The sequence below is a fragment of the Ambystoma mexicanum genome, chromosome 7q (genome assembly GCF_040938575.1).
Source record: "Ambystoma mexicanum isolate Mex_15411 chromosome 7q, UKY_AmexF1_1, whole genome shotgun sequence".
In the NCBI taxonomy this organism is placed as follows: Eukaryota; Metazoa; Chordata; class Amphibia; order Caudata; family Ambystomatidae; genus Ambystoma; species Ambystoma mexicanum.
Genome location: NC_090941.1, coordinates 745,851,518 through 745,866,189, shown reverse-complemented (window position 1 = coordinate 745,866,189; position 14,672 = coordinate 745,851,518). Strand labels below are relative to the sequence as shown.

Here is a 14,672-nt window from a genome sequence, read left to right as displayed (position 1 = left end):
TGTTACCTTTGAGTCTGTGTCTCTCTTGATACCATACCTGTTTTACGCACTCTGAAACACTTGTATGCGGGCGCGAGAGAAATAGAATATCAATATCAAGAGGTAAAAGTGTGCTCCTATACTCATAATGAGGGGCATGATGCGTTAGATTTGGGGAATGAGGTAGATGAAGGTGGTGCCATTGGCATCCGCTGTAGGCCAATAGCAGGCAAGCTGGCGTTCAAAGGGCGCTTTAAGATTCTCTGGGAAAGGGCAGCTCCTATGTGTAGCAAATAGACATTGGTCTGGTGGATTTCACAATGGGGGTAACACTTTTGCTACTGTTGAAGAAGACTAAGGACATTTGGGGTGCTAGTAATGCAGCAAACAAACAAGTGGACAAAGAAAAAGGCCAGGAAAACCTTTGTGTCGCCAAGAAAGGCAGATTCGAGGTGAAGAGATAATAGCTATGTTCTGCCGTATGGCGGGAGTGTTAGTCATTACACTTAAGTGCTGCTGAGCTAAGTGATGGGCAAGGGGGAAGAGCATGGGTAGACTCGTGTGTGTTTGTCCTTGTGGAACTTTTGAGCTTGTTCTGGGTTTTTAGGAGTGGAGGGAGATTCCAGATGTTTGGGCCTAGTACTGCCTGGAATCCCACTCTCTGTTTCAATCTTTTGTGTCTAGCTGTTGTCACGTTGTTATCATGTGATGATCTCAACATTCTCCTTCGTACATATGTGTTTATGTCTGGGATCAGGCACTTGGGAGCATTGTTTTCAAGGATTCTTTTTGTGACCGAGAGCAAATTGAGGGCTTTCAGACCTGGTGAGATGTGGTGCCAGGGTTTGCATGACAGAATAAGAGTCACAGCTTTATTTTGGCTTAATTGCAGTTGACTTAGTTGATTTGTGGCTATTACAATAGTCCAGCCATGAGAGGACAGTCAAGGAGTGTAAAGGGAAATAGTAAGAGGGGGGAAAGCTGTGTCTGAATGTGTATGCTAAAGTGAGAAGAGCCGATGGTACACAACTAACCAGATGTGCCCACACGATATGCCACATACCCACCACACACCTTGAAAAAGACGCAGGAGGGTCAAAACACGTGTTGGCTAAATTCTGTTATTAAACCCACAGTACGGCCAACCTTTTCTGACCAGTTTGAGATTCAGTTAACAAGATATTATCAAAAATCAGAACCGCTGATCAAGCCCCTGTGTGACTAGGGTTCTAACCATCTCTGCTCAACCCAATTCTGAGGGTATACATTCAGTCTGGAATATGATCCTGGAGGGGAGGAGGAGCCAGTCAATCTTGCGCTGTGTAGGCGTAATGACAAATACGATAACTATGTCTAGTTGGGGGGCCTTGGGACAGCTACAAGATGAGAGTTTGCAGTATTTACATCCATGTGCAGTTGCAAGGGCAGGATGGGCCATCATGGGGTGGAGATAATGTCTACAGCCAACCCTGGTGCTCCTGGGAAGGAGATGTATCTTCAGAGCCGTCTATTGGAATGAGGAGACCATGCCTTCTTAGGAGACTGAGAAGAGGGAGAAGGGGAGGGGAACACAGGCTGGAAGTAGGGGTGTGCATGGAGCCGACGGGTCAGGAAGGCAGGGTAAGACCCAAGGGATGGCCTTGGCTGTGAACATCTGGCGCCAAGTCTACTGCATTTCAAGCTGCCACCATTGGTCCCAGACACAAAGGGGATAGCAGAGTGGGCGTTATTCATACCACAGGGCCAAAACCACAGCAGGCCCCTTGAGCTGAGATCATAGAGTCAAAGGCAAATCATAGGGCTATAGAAGGGGGAGGGGAAATGCAGAAGTAGAGTGAAGAAAAGACCAGGCAAAATAATTCATATTGAGAACGTGAAGATAATGTGGGTCTAGGGAGGGAGACGTCGAGCCCCTACCCCTTTTTAATAATGTTTCAAGCAACCATAAGAGTTAGTCATGGTTTGGAGAGGTCTCCAGTGCATGGCTTTTTATACTGTGGACTACAATTGAAGCACTTACATTCCCGAGGACCTGGCATCTGCCCAGCAGTTTGGGCACCATGGCTGGGTGCCCAAGATACCACTAAGACGTCAGGAGCCGGCTGCCATCTCTTAGGAATCAAACACGTCGTTTTTGGTAGATATGCACAAAGAAGTCAAGAGAGGACATTTGCGGGAAACTGTCAGGTAGTTCCAATGAACTACAGGAACCAAAGAGACACACATGGTATTAAGGGCGCGCAACCGCCTGCTTTATGCGTTCACATTACTCTTTCCTGCAGGTCAGCTGCAGTGCCATTGAGGAAGCTGGAATATGCATATGCCTTCAATATTTGTACAAAGGACTGTGTGTAATTTCCTTCTGAAAAATGGAAGCCTGCAACAAATGACTATGTAATGTTCTTATTACCGGCCAACTGTAAGTTCAGACAATGACATCACGGTTGATTTATGATGTCAATGGCTGCTGCCAGAGTCCGCACCATGTGGGAAGGGCAAGTCTTGCTGCAGAATTCCGACTGCCCCTGAAACCCTCAATGGGAGCAAGGACTGGCTTTTCAGATTCCTTTCCTCGGCAGCTGAGAAATACGGAGACGCTTATGGAAATGTGCGTATCAAGCGCAGTGCAGGGACCCTGCAGAGGGGAGCACACATCCATCACTCTAAAGCACAATGCTGCTTATTAAAACATTGCAAGTCACGTCTGCGATCTGATCTGTGATCGTATAACGATATCCGTATAATGTACTGTAAGGGGTCATGTAGTCCGCAAATTACGGTCCAATGCTGTGATTCTGATTACAGTTCACATGTGAGCCCCCGGTCTCTGGTGCCAGTGGCAAGGACAGCTCGCTCGGAAGAATTCCAGCGGGCACTGAAATACTCAAAGCCCAGACGAACATTTCAGATGGAACTCAGTTTCCCTGTCCTTTTGCAGTTTATGAATAAGGCGACATTCTCACTGCATGAGTTTAGTGCAGGAGAGCGCACCTTACCACTTATTCTAAATCACAAAGTATTAAACTGCTTTAAATATGTGTTTGCAACACATTGCAAGCTGGTATTGATATGATCTTTATTTTCAACTAGATTCAACTTTTATTTCACATTCCAACAAGTGGAATACCTCATACATCAGAGCAAACAAGAGATCAAAAATTAAAGGCGATGGTGGTGTGGCCATGCATCATAAGGAATGAAATGCCCGCTTGGTATTGAAGATGGAAACTGCAAGTGAGCGCGACATTCCGCGACCTTTAAAGGAACATGGCCTGTGGCCTGTATATAGTCACAGAACTCCTTGGCGGCTTGCAATATTCTTAGAAAGTGCCCCCAGAGTACAGTCTATCTCATATGTATCATCACTTGGGTAGAATCCAGACCTTTGCAAGGACCAGATTACTTAGACCTTGCGGTCGATTGGAGTGGCCTTGACAACTTTGCAGAAGCAAAATTGCTATTCATGAAGTGTGGCAGACTAGTTGCACCAACCCTGTGGCGCTGCCAAAAATATCATTGTTAATATGGAGCCAACTGTTGTGTGGCGCGTCACAATAAGAAGGTACATTCCATCCTGTAACACGAGGCACCTGCGTGGGGGGGGGAAATGCGAGCTCTCCCCATACCTTCATTTTCTTTTGTTCTAGACCCGCCCAATTGACACTAGAGATGCTTTTTCGGCCCTCCTATTGACTCACCATTTCTTTCTTTTTTCTTCAGCCGGTGTGTGAGGGGTTGTTTGAGCATGCTGCTCACGTCTGTGTCATTCCGAAACTTCTTCCGCTGTATCTCCTCAAACCATTCGCCCGTCGCTCCCTGAAGCCATTTTATGTCTCGCTTTGCATTTTGAAGTTTACTGAAATGAGAGACCACCACAGCCATTTATTCTCTCTCTCTTGTTTATGCAGAACTCATAATCAATGCAGGCAGTGGGCAAGGGAGACATTGACAGGCACAGACTGGCGACATTTGACAACAATTGCCCTTTGACACCCCTGTTGACATCTCGTGATCTTTGATGGTGTTGACCACATTTTGATCCTAGATTGCACTCCTGACCAATCAAACTCATTTACTTAGCTGGGTGCACACTTCTCCCTGCACCTAGATAGTCCCGCAGATTACACGCTTAGAAGCAGGCCAGATATCTTGCTCCCCCCAACCGTGCCCAATTTGCCCCTGTGTATGCTCTACCATATTTGGAGGACGGTATTGGCCAACATTTAGCTGCACATAAACAGCTTCTTCGTATTACTTTGTTTGTAGGTGGTCTGGCGGCAGTTCACTCTGCATCCATCCAAGGAAGCCTAACTCTCAGTTTTCACCTCCTATACAACAACCACTGGCCAGCCATCAGACCGCATCTCAGGAACGCAACCGCTCAATCATTCTCCTGATAAACAATACACCCCCGGCGCCGCACCACTCCACACTTCTGTACTCCATCCGGGCCAGTGGGGTAGAACTTATCCCAAGTAACAGACTGGGTAAGGTTGGTGGGCTTTTGGCACCATAACCACGTCAGAACTCGAATACAGTGCCTCGAACGTGAGCAGCACACAGAGACTGGGTCCTTCAGATCTGCACACATCAACACATCAGCAAATACAACTGCAACTCGCCTCTCCCACTTTCATCCAAACCTCACAGTGCCAAGAGACGCCGATAAGTAGCAGCAGCTGCACTTTACAAGACCTAGTTACATTACATCACAGGAAGTGACATCAAACCTTCATTGACCTTGAAGAAATAAGAATGAGTGGATGATAAAAACCCTCCAATAAGCGGTAAACTAATAACATTACTATCTCACAGAAACCTCAGTCTTGGGAGGATAGCTCAGCAGCAAGGTGCTCGCCTTGTAGGCAAGACAACACGGAGCAGCACAGGTTCGATCCCCGGGTCCGCGCTTAGAAACCTCTGGGTATTAAGTGCGTTATAAATAACCTATCATATCATATCAAGCAGATACAATATAGGAATAAGAGTAGTAAAAGGGAGCAAAGTGGTGGGGTTTGCAGTTGCAGCTCCTGGTAACCTTTGCACAATGTCTCCGCCACATACTACCTTGCCACAGTGTACCTGCCTATCAGCGCCTTGCTGCTTCTAGGCACCGGCAAGATGGCTCTTCTGAAAGTGGAGCTTCTTCTTAGGATGATCAGGGACTCTAAGGATGCCATAGGGCTAGAATGGCACTCATGACAAGCCCACAATCCAGATCAGGACCGCAAGGAGGAATGCAATGGGAGAAGAACTATGACTACGAGGCGAGCGGGCGACCAAGCAAACACAGAAGAGGATCTACATCCCAAACCCGCCTGTAAAGACAGGAAGGTGTGGGGAAGATGGCTCCCTGGGATTAAAGTGAAGAGAAAGCACCGGTGCCACAATACCTTCATCTTTTGACATCATGACCATTCGAGGTTTTCCTTACTTTACACAAGGCATTCCAAAACACACACCCGTGTTCCGATTTCTCCATTGGCCCCTTTTTCTGTTTTGCATTCGGTCAAAGGGAGCTCCTGTGCATTCTTTAAATGCAACTCTGGTTTCTCCATTCTTTAGACAACATTATTGTCCTTGGGTCTCATTGCCTAGAGCTCATATTAGCCTCAAAAACCCTATTTTACATTTCTGTTGCAAAATACAATTCTTTTAACAAGAAACATATTTAATTGAGAACATTGATCTTTGTTATTGAAATAAATGAATTTTAGGTTTTCTTGCTGAAATGGTGGGAGTTGGGTAGAAAAGAGATCCCAAAGAGCCAAGTAGAATAGGCCTCATACAAAGGCACTGGCAGAAAGGCAGCAACAAGGAGAGAGTAACCTCCATAAAAAAGGATGTCAAATAGGTAAAGAGAACCTGGAAACAGACAGACAGAGAGTGTAAGGGGTGCCCTAGAGAAACACAGGGACACCGGAGGAAAAGGGAGAGGCACAGGGTCACCGTAATCACACCGAATAAGAGCTCTTGAATGGCATTGGCTTCAGACCAAGAATACTGAAATTAGGAAAAGCTTGCCTAGACTTTCAGTGAGGATAGCATGCAGTCATTCTACATAAGAAAAAGGCAAATCCTCCATGAATGCATTGCTTTGCCCTCCGAGCCGTCACGCTGAGCTCTTCAGAATTTATAAAGATCCCAGATCCCCTGCTGAATGCTTCACCACACCTGCAGAGCCTCTCGGGCATGCATGCACTCCTTGTCTTGTATCTTTGTCAAGAAGATTGAAGTTTTTAAGAGCACTATGTCTGGCCTTACTAGGTCAGAGACCCAAAATGTCCTAGATTCTAAGAACGCCGCTGCCTTGACACCTGCCCTGTCACATTTCTTAAAGATAACGCTGCCACCCTTGTTGCAGCCCTCCCTGCCCTGCTGAAATCCAGGTTTTTCACAAATTCTATAAAGAAAACACTTAAACCGCCTCCCCGGAAGAAATACAATTATCCCAACCTTCTCTTGCCATACTGCTTCATTGGAAAGATCACCGAAAAGGTGGCACACAGCAACTCTTAGAGAGACTCAACCTTATACACGACCATCAGTCTGGTTTTAGGCCAGCCAGAAACACAGAATCTGCTGTCTTGTACATTGGTGAGGAAACCCTGTGGTCACTGGATGGCAACATCCCTTCCATCCTCAAGGACATCTTGGTGGCCATTGACATCGTCAACCATGCCGTTCTCCTTGGCCAACTTGAGAGCTCTTTTAGATCATCTGGCCCCACCTTAAGTTATTCGCATTGTTTCTCTCTAACCAACAATTGCACGTGAGATCTACCTGTTTTCTTTCCAATTCCACCACTCTGCTCTGTGGAGTCCCGCAAGGCCTCATCCTGTCTACTTGGCTTGTCAATCTCAGGCCGCTTGTTGTTATCATCTCCCTCACTCTGCCAACTTTCAGACCTATGCTGATGAGGCCCAAATGGTCTTCAGACTCCAAGGACTCCTTGGCAATTGGAAACAGATTTCAGACTGCCTTCTTCAGGTTCAGGACTGGATGATGGATGACCACCTCTGCCGAATACCACGAAAACAGAGATCATTTACTTTGCCAATACTATCCCACCATCCCTCTCCTGGTGCCCATCCAACCCTTTCAGCTCAGAACCTGGGTGATATCATTGATAATATCTTTTCTTTTGTCCCTCACATCCATGATCGCACCAAGAAGTCCCATATCCAGCTGCACATCCTGCGGTGCATCATTTGGCTCCTAAACATGTCCTAGAAATTCCAAGTCAGATCTGCAATGGTTTTGTCTTGCCTTGACTATTTCAATAGTTTCCCACCAGCTCCAGGTCATTCAGAACAATGCAGCTAGATTGACTCAAACCTTGGGATTACACCACTTCTGCTCTTCGCTCGCCCGATTGGCTTGCCTCGGCATTAATGTTCTTTGTTCCATGCACAGGACTTTTTGGGAAAAAGGCATCAACTATGCAAGAGACAAGCTCAAGATTTGCATTCCGACTATATCCTGGATATCTGCAAATTCTGGGAAGATGAACACTGTTGTTTTCAAAGAAATGAAGCTTGGTGGCAAGACACTGCCCTTTGCAGGCACCTTTCTCTGGAATTATCGCCCTGTAATCATGAAATCTGTTAAGAACCATCTTCATTTCAATAAAACACTCAAAACTTTTCACTTAAAAAATAAATCTGCCTAGACCTCGTCGTCAGGGCTGTCCCCGACTCTGTATTGACTGAGCCATGATGGACTCCTGAGCGACTGAACGGGACTTCTTGAAGCCCCACTCAATCCGATCTGTCCACTCAAGGGGAAGCTGGGTCTTTGCACTTGTCTCTTTGCACTTGTCTCTTTGCACTGTTGGTCTCTGTCACCTTTAGTGGCTCGCCTCTCTGATTGCATGCATGTGAACTGTGCTCTTCAGGCATCATGTATTATTGCTCTTATGCTGCACTCACTGTTTTGCTACCTTTGCTAATGCACTTATCTGTGTTTTGGTCTTAACCTCTGCCACTTTACCGATCTGAATGTTACCAAAGCCTGTGAAAGATCAGCGTTCTCCCCTTCCCTTGGAGGGTCTATGTAGCGACCATTTGCGGTTGGCATCATATAAAACTCCAAATACAATTTGGGAAGAGAGACTGCCAGGAGAATGGCTGGGAGAAAGAGACTAAGGCCACGAGGAGGAGGACAAACAAGCAGATACCAGAGGACCATGCAATGCACGTAGGGGTGCATTTCAAAGGCCATGCAGAAGTGCACCCATTGTCAAAGAGGCTTCAAAGAGAAAGGCAGAGGCAGGGAACAAAACCTTGAAGAGAGACACCAGGAAAGGAATTGATGCAAAAAGCAAAAGAGGAGGAGAAGGAGGTTTTGAGGAAGGGGTTAGTTAGCCTCTAGAACCCCGGGCCCACCAAGTGAGAGGCACAGATGGGGAAAAGATCCCCAGGATGCATGAAAGTAACACCCAGAGACAAAAAAGAAACACTAATTTTTAAAAAACCTGATGGCAAAAGAGGCCGCCAATAAATGTAAAGAAGGAGAAAGAGGCTTTCAGGAGAAAGGTTGGCAGCCAAGAGCAAAAAGGTTATTTTAATTTATTGTTCTTCTATGACCTGATAATGCTCTTCTCCCTCCTTATGTTACTCTGCACAGTATTGCACCTACTGCTGAGCATTAACACTGAATCCCAAAAGCTCGAATTACAAAATTGCAAAGCCCACTTGCTCGTATTTTGTAACTCGAGCTTTTGGGATTTTGGTTGTTTGTCAATTTAATGTATGCAGGTGACAACCCTGCAACCCGCGCAGCCCATTATACCGACCTAGGGGACCGGGTCACACCCCCCAACCCTTGTTCGATATTATGGGCTTCGTTTATTTTTTTTTAACCATGGCGAAAATTACACAAAACGCGGATTTGGCACTTTAATAAAATTCTTTTTAGGGGTAATACCCTGAGCATCATGTGTTTGTCTTCTGTTTCAACATTGTACACAAATTCAATGCTTTGATCAAGTAAGCACAATGCCCCGCAATGGATGATTGTCACAGTTTATTACGTGGTCACACTCAACTCAGGGAGTTGATTTCCCCCCCAATGAATGTTGCGCACAATAACTCACTATTATTTGTTACGGTTCACGTTGGTAAGGCCTCCAACCCGTCTCGCACCCAACCCCAACAAATACCCGGTGCCACAATGGACTAGGAACCAGGCCGGTGTGTAATAACAATATGGATTAATTAATTTATTTAACCCACATTTTACAAATAGACCAACATCAGCCACCAATGCTGAGGCAACACAAGAACAAAAATGACTTCCGTAATGGCACCGACACAGAAATGATACTAAGATATGCAGTCACAATTTCCCGCAACTTTCTTTTCAAACCCACCAGTACAGAAAAAGAACAATTCAACAAGACACACAGTGAATGCTGATTTGGTTGTAATACTTTGTCTCCCAGCAACCCCCACCCTCCAAACATCAATTAGGATTGGCCCCTCTGAATGGAAAGCCAGTGGCAGAGAGTGGGAACACAATAGGAAAATCATTTTGGGATTCTGATAAAATGCACCTTTTGGAAAAAGGGATTCAAGGGGCACATTTTTGTTTAAACTTATTACCACACATGCAATATGAGGGAAAGAAATGCAATAGGGACATTTGTTTTGCCACACCTACAAGGAATAGGCAGGGCTTTGTGGTTTTGGTCAGAGCACAATGAGAACAAAGGGGCAATTTATTTTTTTTACCACACATACAAAGGAAATACAAGGCTTCACACTTCTGATTTAAAATGAAGAAATGAAGGGGATTGATGAAGAATTTCATTTTGCAGCCTGCACACTCACGTGGAAACAGGGTTTTGGGATGAATTCTTTTGGCAAATCTTAACATCTATACCGGCTGAAAACACACTGGGAAGAGCTTGTTAGTTTCGAATGCCAACAAAACACATCATGTGAGTTCTATAGGGGCAATAATTGATTTACTTTAATTAAATAAGATAAGGATCTACACAGACAAACAGGATATTTTGCTATGGGGAAATAACTAGAACAATACTTAGAAAATGCAGGGCCTACACAATCTATGCCTTTGGCGATAGTTTTACTTACAGGAGAGGCCTTGTAATGAGCATCAGGGAACAGCAGGGCACCTCTGGGGCAGCAAGGGTGTCATTCAAGGATAGTCCCCTCTGGCTCCTCCAAGGGGTCTCAGTCAGCTTCTATGTCTCCTGGTCCCCGTCTCCTATGCAATATTTAGGGCCTCTCTGCTTGGATGTGTCTCGCAGGAGTACAGCAGCAGGTTACCTCCCAGAATAAGCAAACTGGTTTACTTATAGGGCAAATTACATCACAGACTTGTCATGATTCCTGCGAAAGGGATTGGTTGGTTTTCTCTACCCACCTCCCAACTGCATGCTAATAGGACAAAGAGATGATGGGTGTGAATTAGTGAGAGCTGTGGGAGGCGAAAGCTTCATCATCCCAAACTGACAAGTGGGCTTGGCATGTTCAAAACTATGAAAATCAACCAACATGACAAGTACCCTAATTTTTCAAATCTTAAAATGTAGTTCTTAAAATCCCATTGATACATGTAAAGGGAAATCAGATGATGCTAACCTGAAGTCGGCACGCCCTTCTTATGCAGAGATATGTGTTTTCTTCACTTCCTCAGGAGCCGTATCAGTGTATGCCACTTCATAGTTCCCATGTTCATTTTATTCTTAACCCTCACACCAAATTTCAAATCTCTCGGAATCAAGGAAGGCCCAAATCAAATTTTCATTAATAATTTTAGTTATGTTTATCACATGGTTCAAAGGGGGTTACTGTCACCTTCATTAAGACTCTGGAATGACAGTTGTGGCATATACACTGCCCTTTTTATGCAATAATATGTATTTTCCTATTAACTAAACTCCAGCCTTTTCCTTTGTTCTCTTTAGTTGCATTTCCCCTTAAAAAAGTGATCAGCCAGAGGCTGGCTCATGTTTATTTACGGCCCTCCCTTCAAGGCTTGTAGTGGCCCTGGCTGCAACTCTAATGGACATTTTATGGGAATTGTGACCTAAAGGTCACTTCTGCTGAAAGAACAGGCATGGCCTTATCTGTTTGGTTTAAATCAAAGCAGTCAATTTCTTTCTATATTTTTAAGCAATGGCCCTGATGGTTGACAACCAGACCTCCCTCTCCAAGACCAGCAGAGGAAAGGTCTTAGAGGTTAAGTTTCATCTTTAGGAGAAATGACTGGCTGCATGTAAAATTCTGCAAGCAATGGCTTTTAAACTCACACACAACAAATTTTACATGGCATTTTATAAGGCAGCTGGGCCTTATTTCCATAATTAATGTACTTCTTTAATCTCACAGGTGCAAAATACATAAATATCACTTCTGGATTGTCCATGTGTACAGGGCAGTTATATGAGAAAACCATATTCAAACTCTGAAAGTCTAGTGAGCACTTCTCTTAGCATACGGTCCTTTGGATGAGGAAAAGGGAAGTTCTTCCATTTCTTATCATTGCAATGAGCTTGGTTTCGCTTGCAATGACTGGAGCCCAATCTGGTATTAAATAGAAGATAATGTACACACTGTTATCTGTCTCTTTAAGTGAAAGTGCAGCTCTCCATGGATTCAGTAAAACAGCATTGACAGTCACATGTCTTTCTTTTTCTTGCTGAAATGAATTGCACATATCTTCGCACTTTTGAGATTTACGCCCACTTTCTTTCCTTTGAGATTTAGGCCTGTTTTTGGTTCAATAGGCCTCATGTCTGACATCGCCATTTCTGTGCTGGGTTTATACTTCAATGTGACTTCCCAAATCATTCTGGCCTCTTTATTTCTGGCATTCAGGGGCTATATTTCACCCCACAATATCCCCTTAGCCCAATGCTGATCACCTACCCGCTCACATTCCTGAATAAATGGGTGCTATCCCATTTCAGCATGCACCTTCAAAATGTTGTTTATGTGGTTGGCTGCCCTGGGGAGCTTTACAGGACAAGTACATTGAAAATGGACAGAGGATAATTTGTCAACTGCAAACCTGAAATGTTAGAATCACATGTTTAAAATGTACATGGTCTGTAAGTCAATTATCATTAAGATACAAATGGAACTTTAAAATGTAAATTAATATAACATTCCATAACCTGGGCGTATCCAGTAATCACGTCTATTAATTTAGCTCGCAGCAAATCATTCCTTGCGAACACATAACTCCTTGCTTCTGGTGAACTATACCATTGGCACCAAATGTATTTGACTTTAATGCCTTTTCTGTGGCTGATGCTTTGGATAATATTAAAAGTATGAAACCCACTGATTGCCCAGGAGATCCTTGCCCTTCACACCAACTGATAATGCCTCCTTTCTGGATGTCCTTTAGCAGGATTTGATTAGCCCTCTTCTCAAGAAAACTTCTTGGTGCCCTGCAGTATTTAACATTAACCACCGTGGTGCTGGGCTTTACTGGCCAATAACGGCCTGGAGGCCAAGTTAAAGGCATGAGCAAAGCAAAATGAGTTGAATGAAGGACTAGAGGGGCAGATCTGGAAACAGGATGGTGTGCTGCCCACCGCAGCCGCTGCACCCTGTACATGGAAAATGCTGAGATTTGAGACTGGTCTGCAACTCAAGCACCCGTGACTTCCCAGCTGCAGTTGGTATAAATACGGATATGGGCTGTTTGACCGAGGTCAATACATTCACGGCAAAATTGACCGTAGTTGATTTCGCCACAAATCTATATGATCTTTGCCCAAACAATCCAAATCCCTGGCCCGCCAGCAGCCCTATATCTATCCCCCTCCCCTGCTTACCTTATTGATGTCCGCCGGCGCTTCTCATTCACCTCTGCAGCGTCAGTTCTGTTCCTGCAGCGCAGGTCGGAACTGACGCCGGAGAGTCTATTTCTCTAGGTTTCCCACCCCAACAACCGCTGTTCTCATCATAGCGAGCAAGGGGAATGGGGGACACCCCCAGAACCCCCGTTCCCCTTGTTCGTTATAACAGAACCGTATGGCCTAGCTATATGAATTTTTTGTTTTACGATCATTTCGTACAGCCTAAATTCGGTCAACTAGGCCATACAGTAATTTATTTTCGATCAAATCGGATACTTCCATACATACTGCTTGCAACAGGTCTTTTTACAACTTTGGTTTGAAAAACACCATCTGACTGTGGAATCCAGTGCAACAATAAATTGTGCTTGTGTCTTGCTGCCTGCAGTAAAGTGTTGTTTTTGCAGCAGTTTCATGATTGCTTTTATTTTACGGTCTGCATTTTTGGCCATATTGTCCATACTAGCAATATGCTTTAAATTCTAAGACACCAATATGGATTACTTTGGCAAAAGAAATGAATCCCAAGCAATGCTTTTATTATTTTTAAAACATATGATGAGCTAAATACCTAAAGAATGTCTCTTGCTGTGGCCGCAGGTTCTAAAGATGTCTGGGCACTATCACCTCCTCAACCCCATATTTGGCTTTAAAAAATCCTCTGTTTCATAAAGATTACTTGAAAAGTAAACAGATTATAATAAAGTACCCGCACAAACAGCTAAATCCTTATAGAAACATGTTAGGCCAAAAGAGTACGACTACGGTGTTAGTTTCCCCCTTCTCGAATGGAAGACTACAAGCACCAGAATGCAATTCAGCAGAAAGCTAAACAAAATGGACTGTGGGTTTGTCAATATACTTTAAAAACGTAAAGAATTAACAAAAGATAACGAGTGAAACTGCAACCTGTGTGCTTTGCATTGTTGTGACAATGGCATGCTTGACATATGATTCGGCGAAAACGTGACATCCTACAAAACAATAAACGCTTTTTGGTGTGTCAAATAGGAACACATCAAATTAAGGCAGGTAGTGTAAACATTTTTTTGTGACATATTTTAATGGTCTTGGAAGAAAGCATACTAATGGGAAGCTAACTGGTCATTGTGGGTGCTTTCAGAATAAAATGACCCTTTAGCAGTTCTTATCATCAAAATCTTTAGACCGTCTTGTCCAAAACAAGGGATACTTAAATCGACCTGGGGAGGTTGGGTATGTTTCTCTAGAGCGTCACACGGCGTTGGGGGGTTTGGGTGGGGGACAGCACGGCCTTGCTCATACAGGAAGAAAGAAAGTGCCTAAAGCAGCGTTGCTCCTCTTGTAAACAATCTGTATTGCTTGGTATGCTGGGGACGGCTATGACTGTGGGGCCAATGAACATGCGCCCTGGGCGGCGGCCCAGACTGCCTATGCCTAGGGCCCGCCCTGCCACTAGCAGCCTAGAAGGAACCCTCAGGCCTTCTACATTCTTGTTACTCTGTTGCATGAATGCTGATAAACTTGAAACGTGACAGGTTGCAGAGATGACTAGTCCTAAATTAGGGATAGCCAGTGAGCTTCTACAAACCACAGCAACTATCATAATTAGTAGATAAGTAATGCACAATCGTACAAGAAGAAGGACGAGAGTGGACAAGCAAGCACACAGGTAACAACTCACAGGCAGTTTTCCATAGACTCAGTCATCCTGCGCTAAGGGATTCAGGGATTGTGGAATTTCAGATCGGAATAGTCCCAGATGCATCTGGGGAAAGCAGCCATCATGCCAATTTCTGCTAGAGCTTGAAAAATATTTTAACACACTTTAAAGGTGTAAAAATATTGGATATGTGAAGCTGGGCTCATGCTT

The 14,672-nt window shown here is 44.5% G+C and overlaps 1 protein-coding gene across 2 annotated transcripts in view; it reads right to left on the bottom strand.

Moving 5' to 3' along the window:
* Nucleotides 1–14,672, bottom strand: part of EXPH5 (exophilin 5) — a 756,247-nt gene that overhangs the window by 218,283 nt on the left and 523,292 nt on the right. For both annotated transcript variants that reach the window (XM_069640259.1, XM_069640260.1), the window contains exon 2: nucleotides 3,678–3,835. In XM_069640259.1, the coding sequence (XP_069496360.1) occupies nucleotides 3,678–3,835 (158 nt within the window). The remainder of the gene's footprint in view (nucleotides 1–3,677; nucleotides 3,836–14,672) is intronic.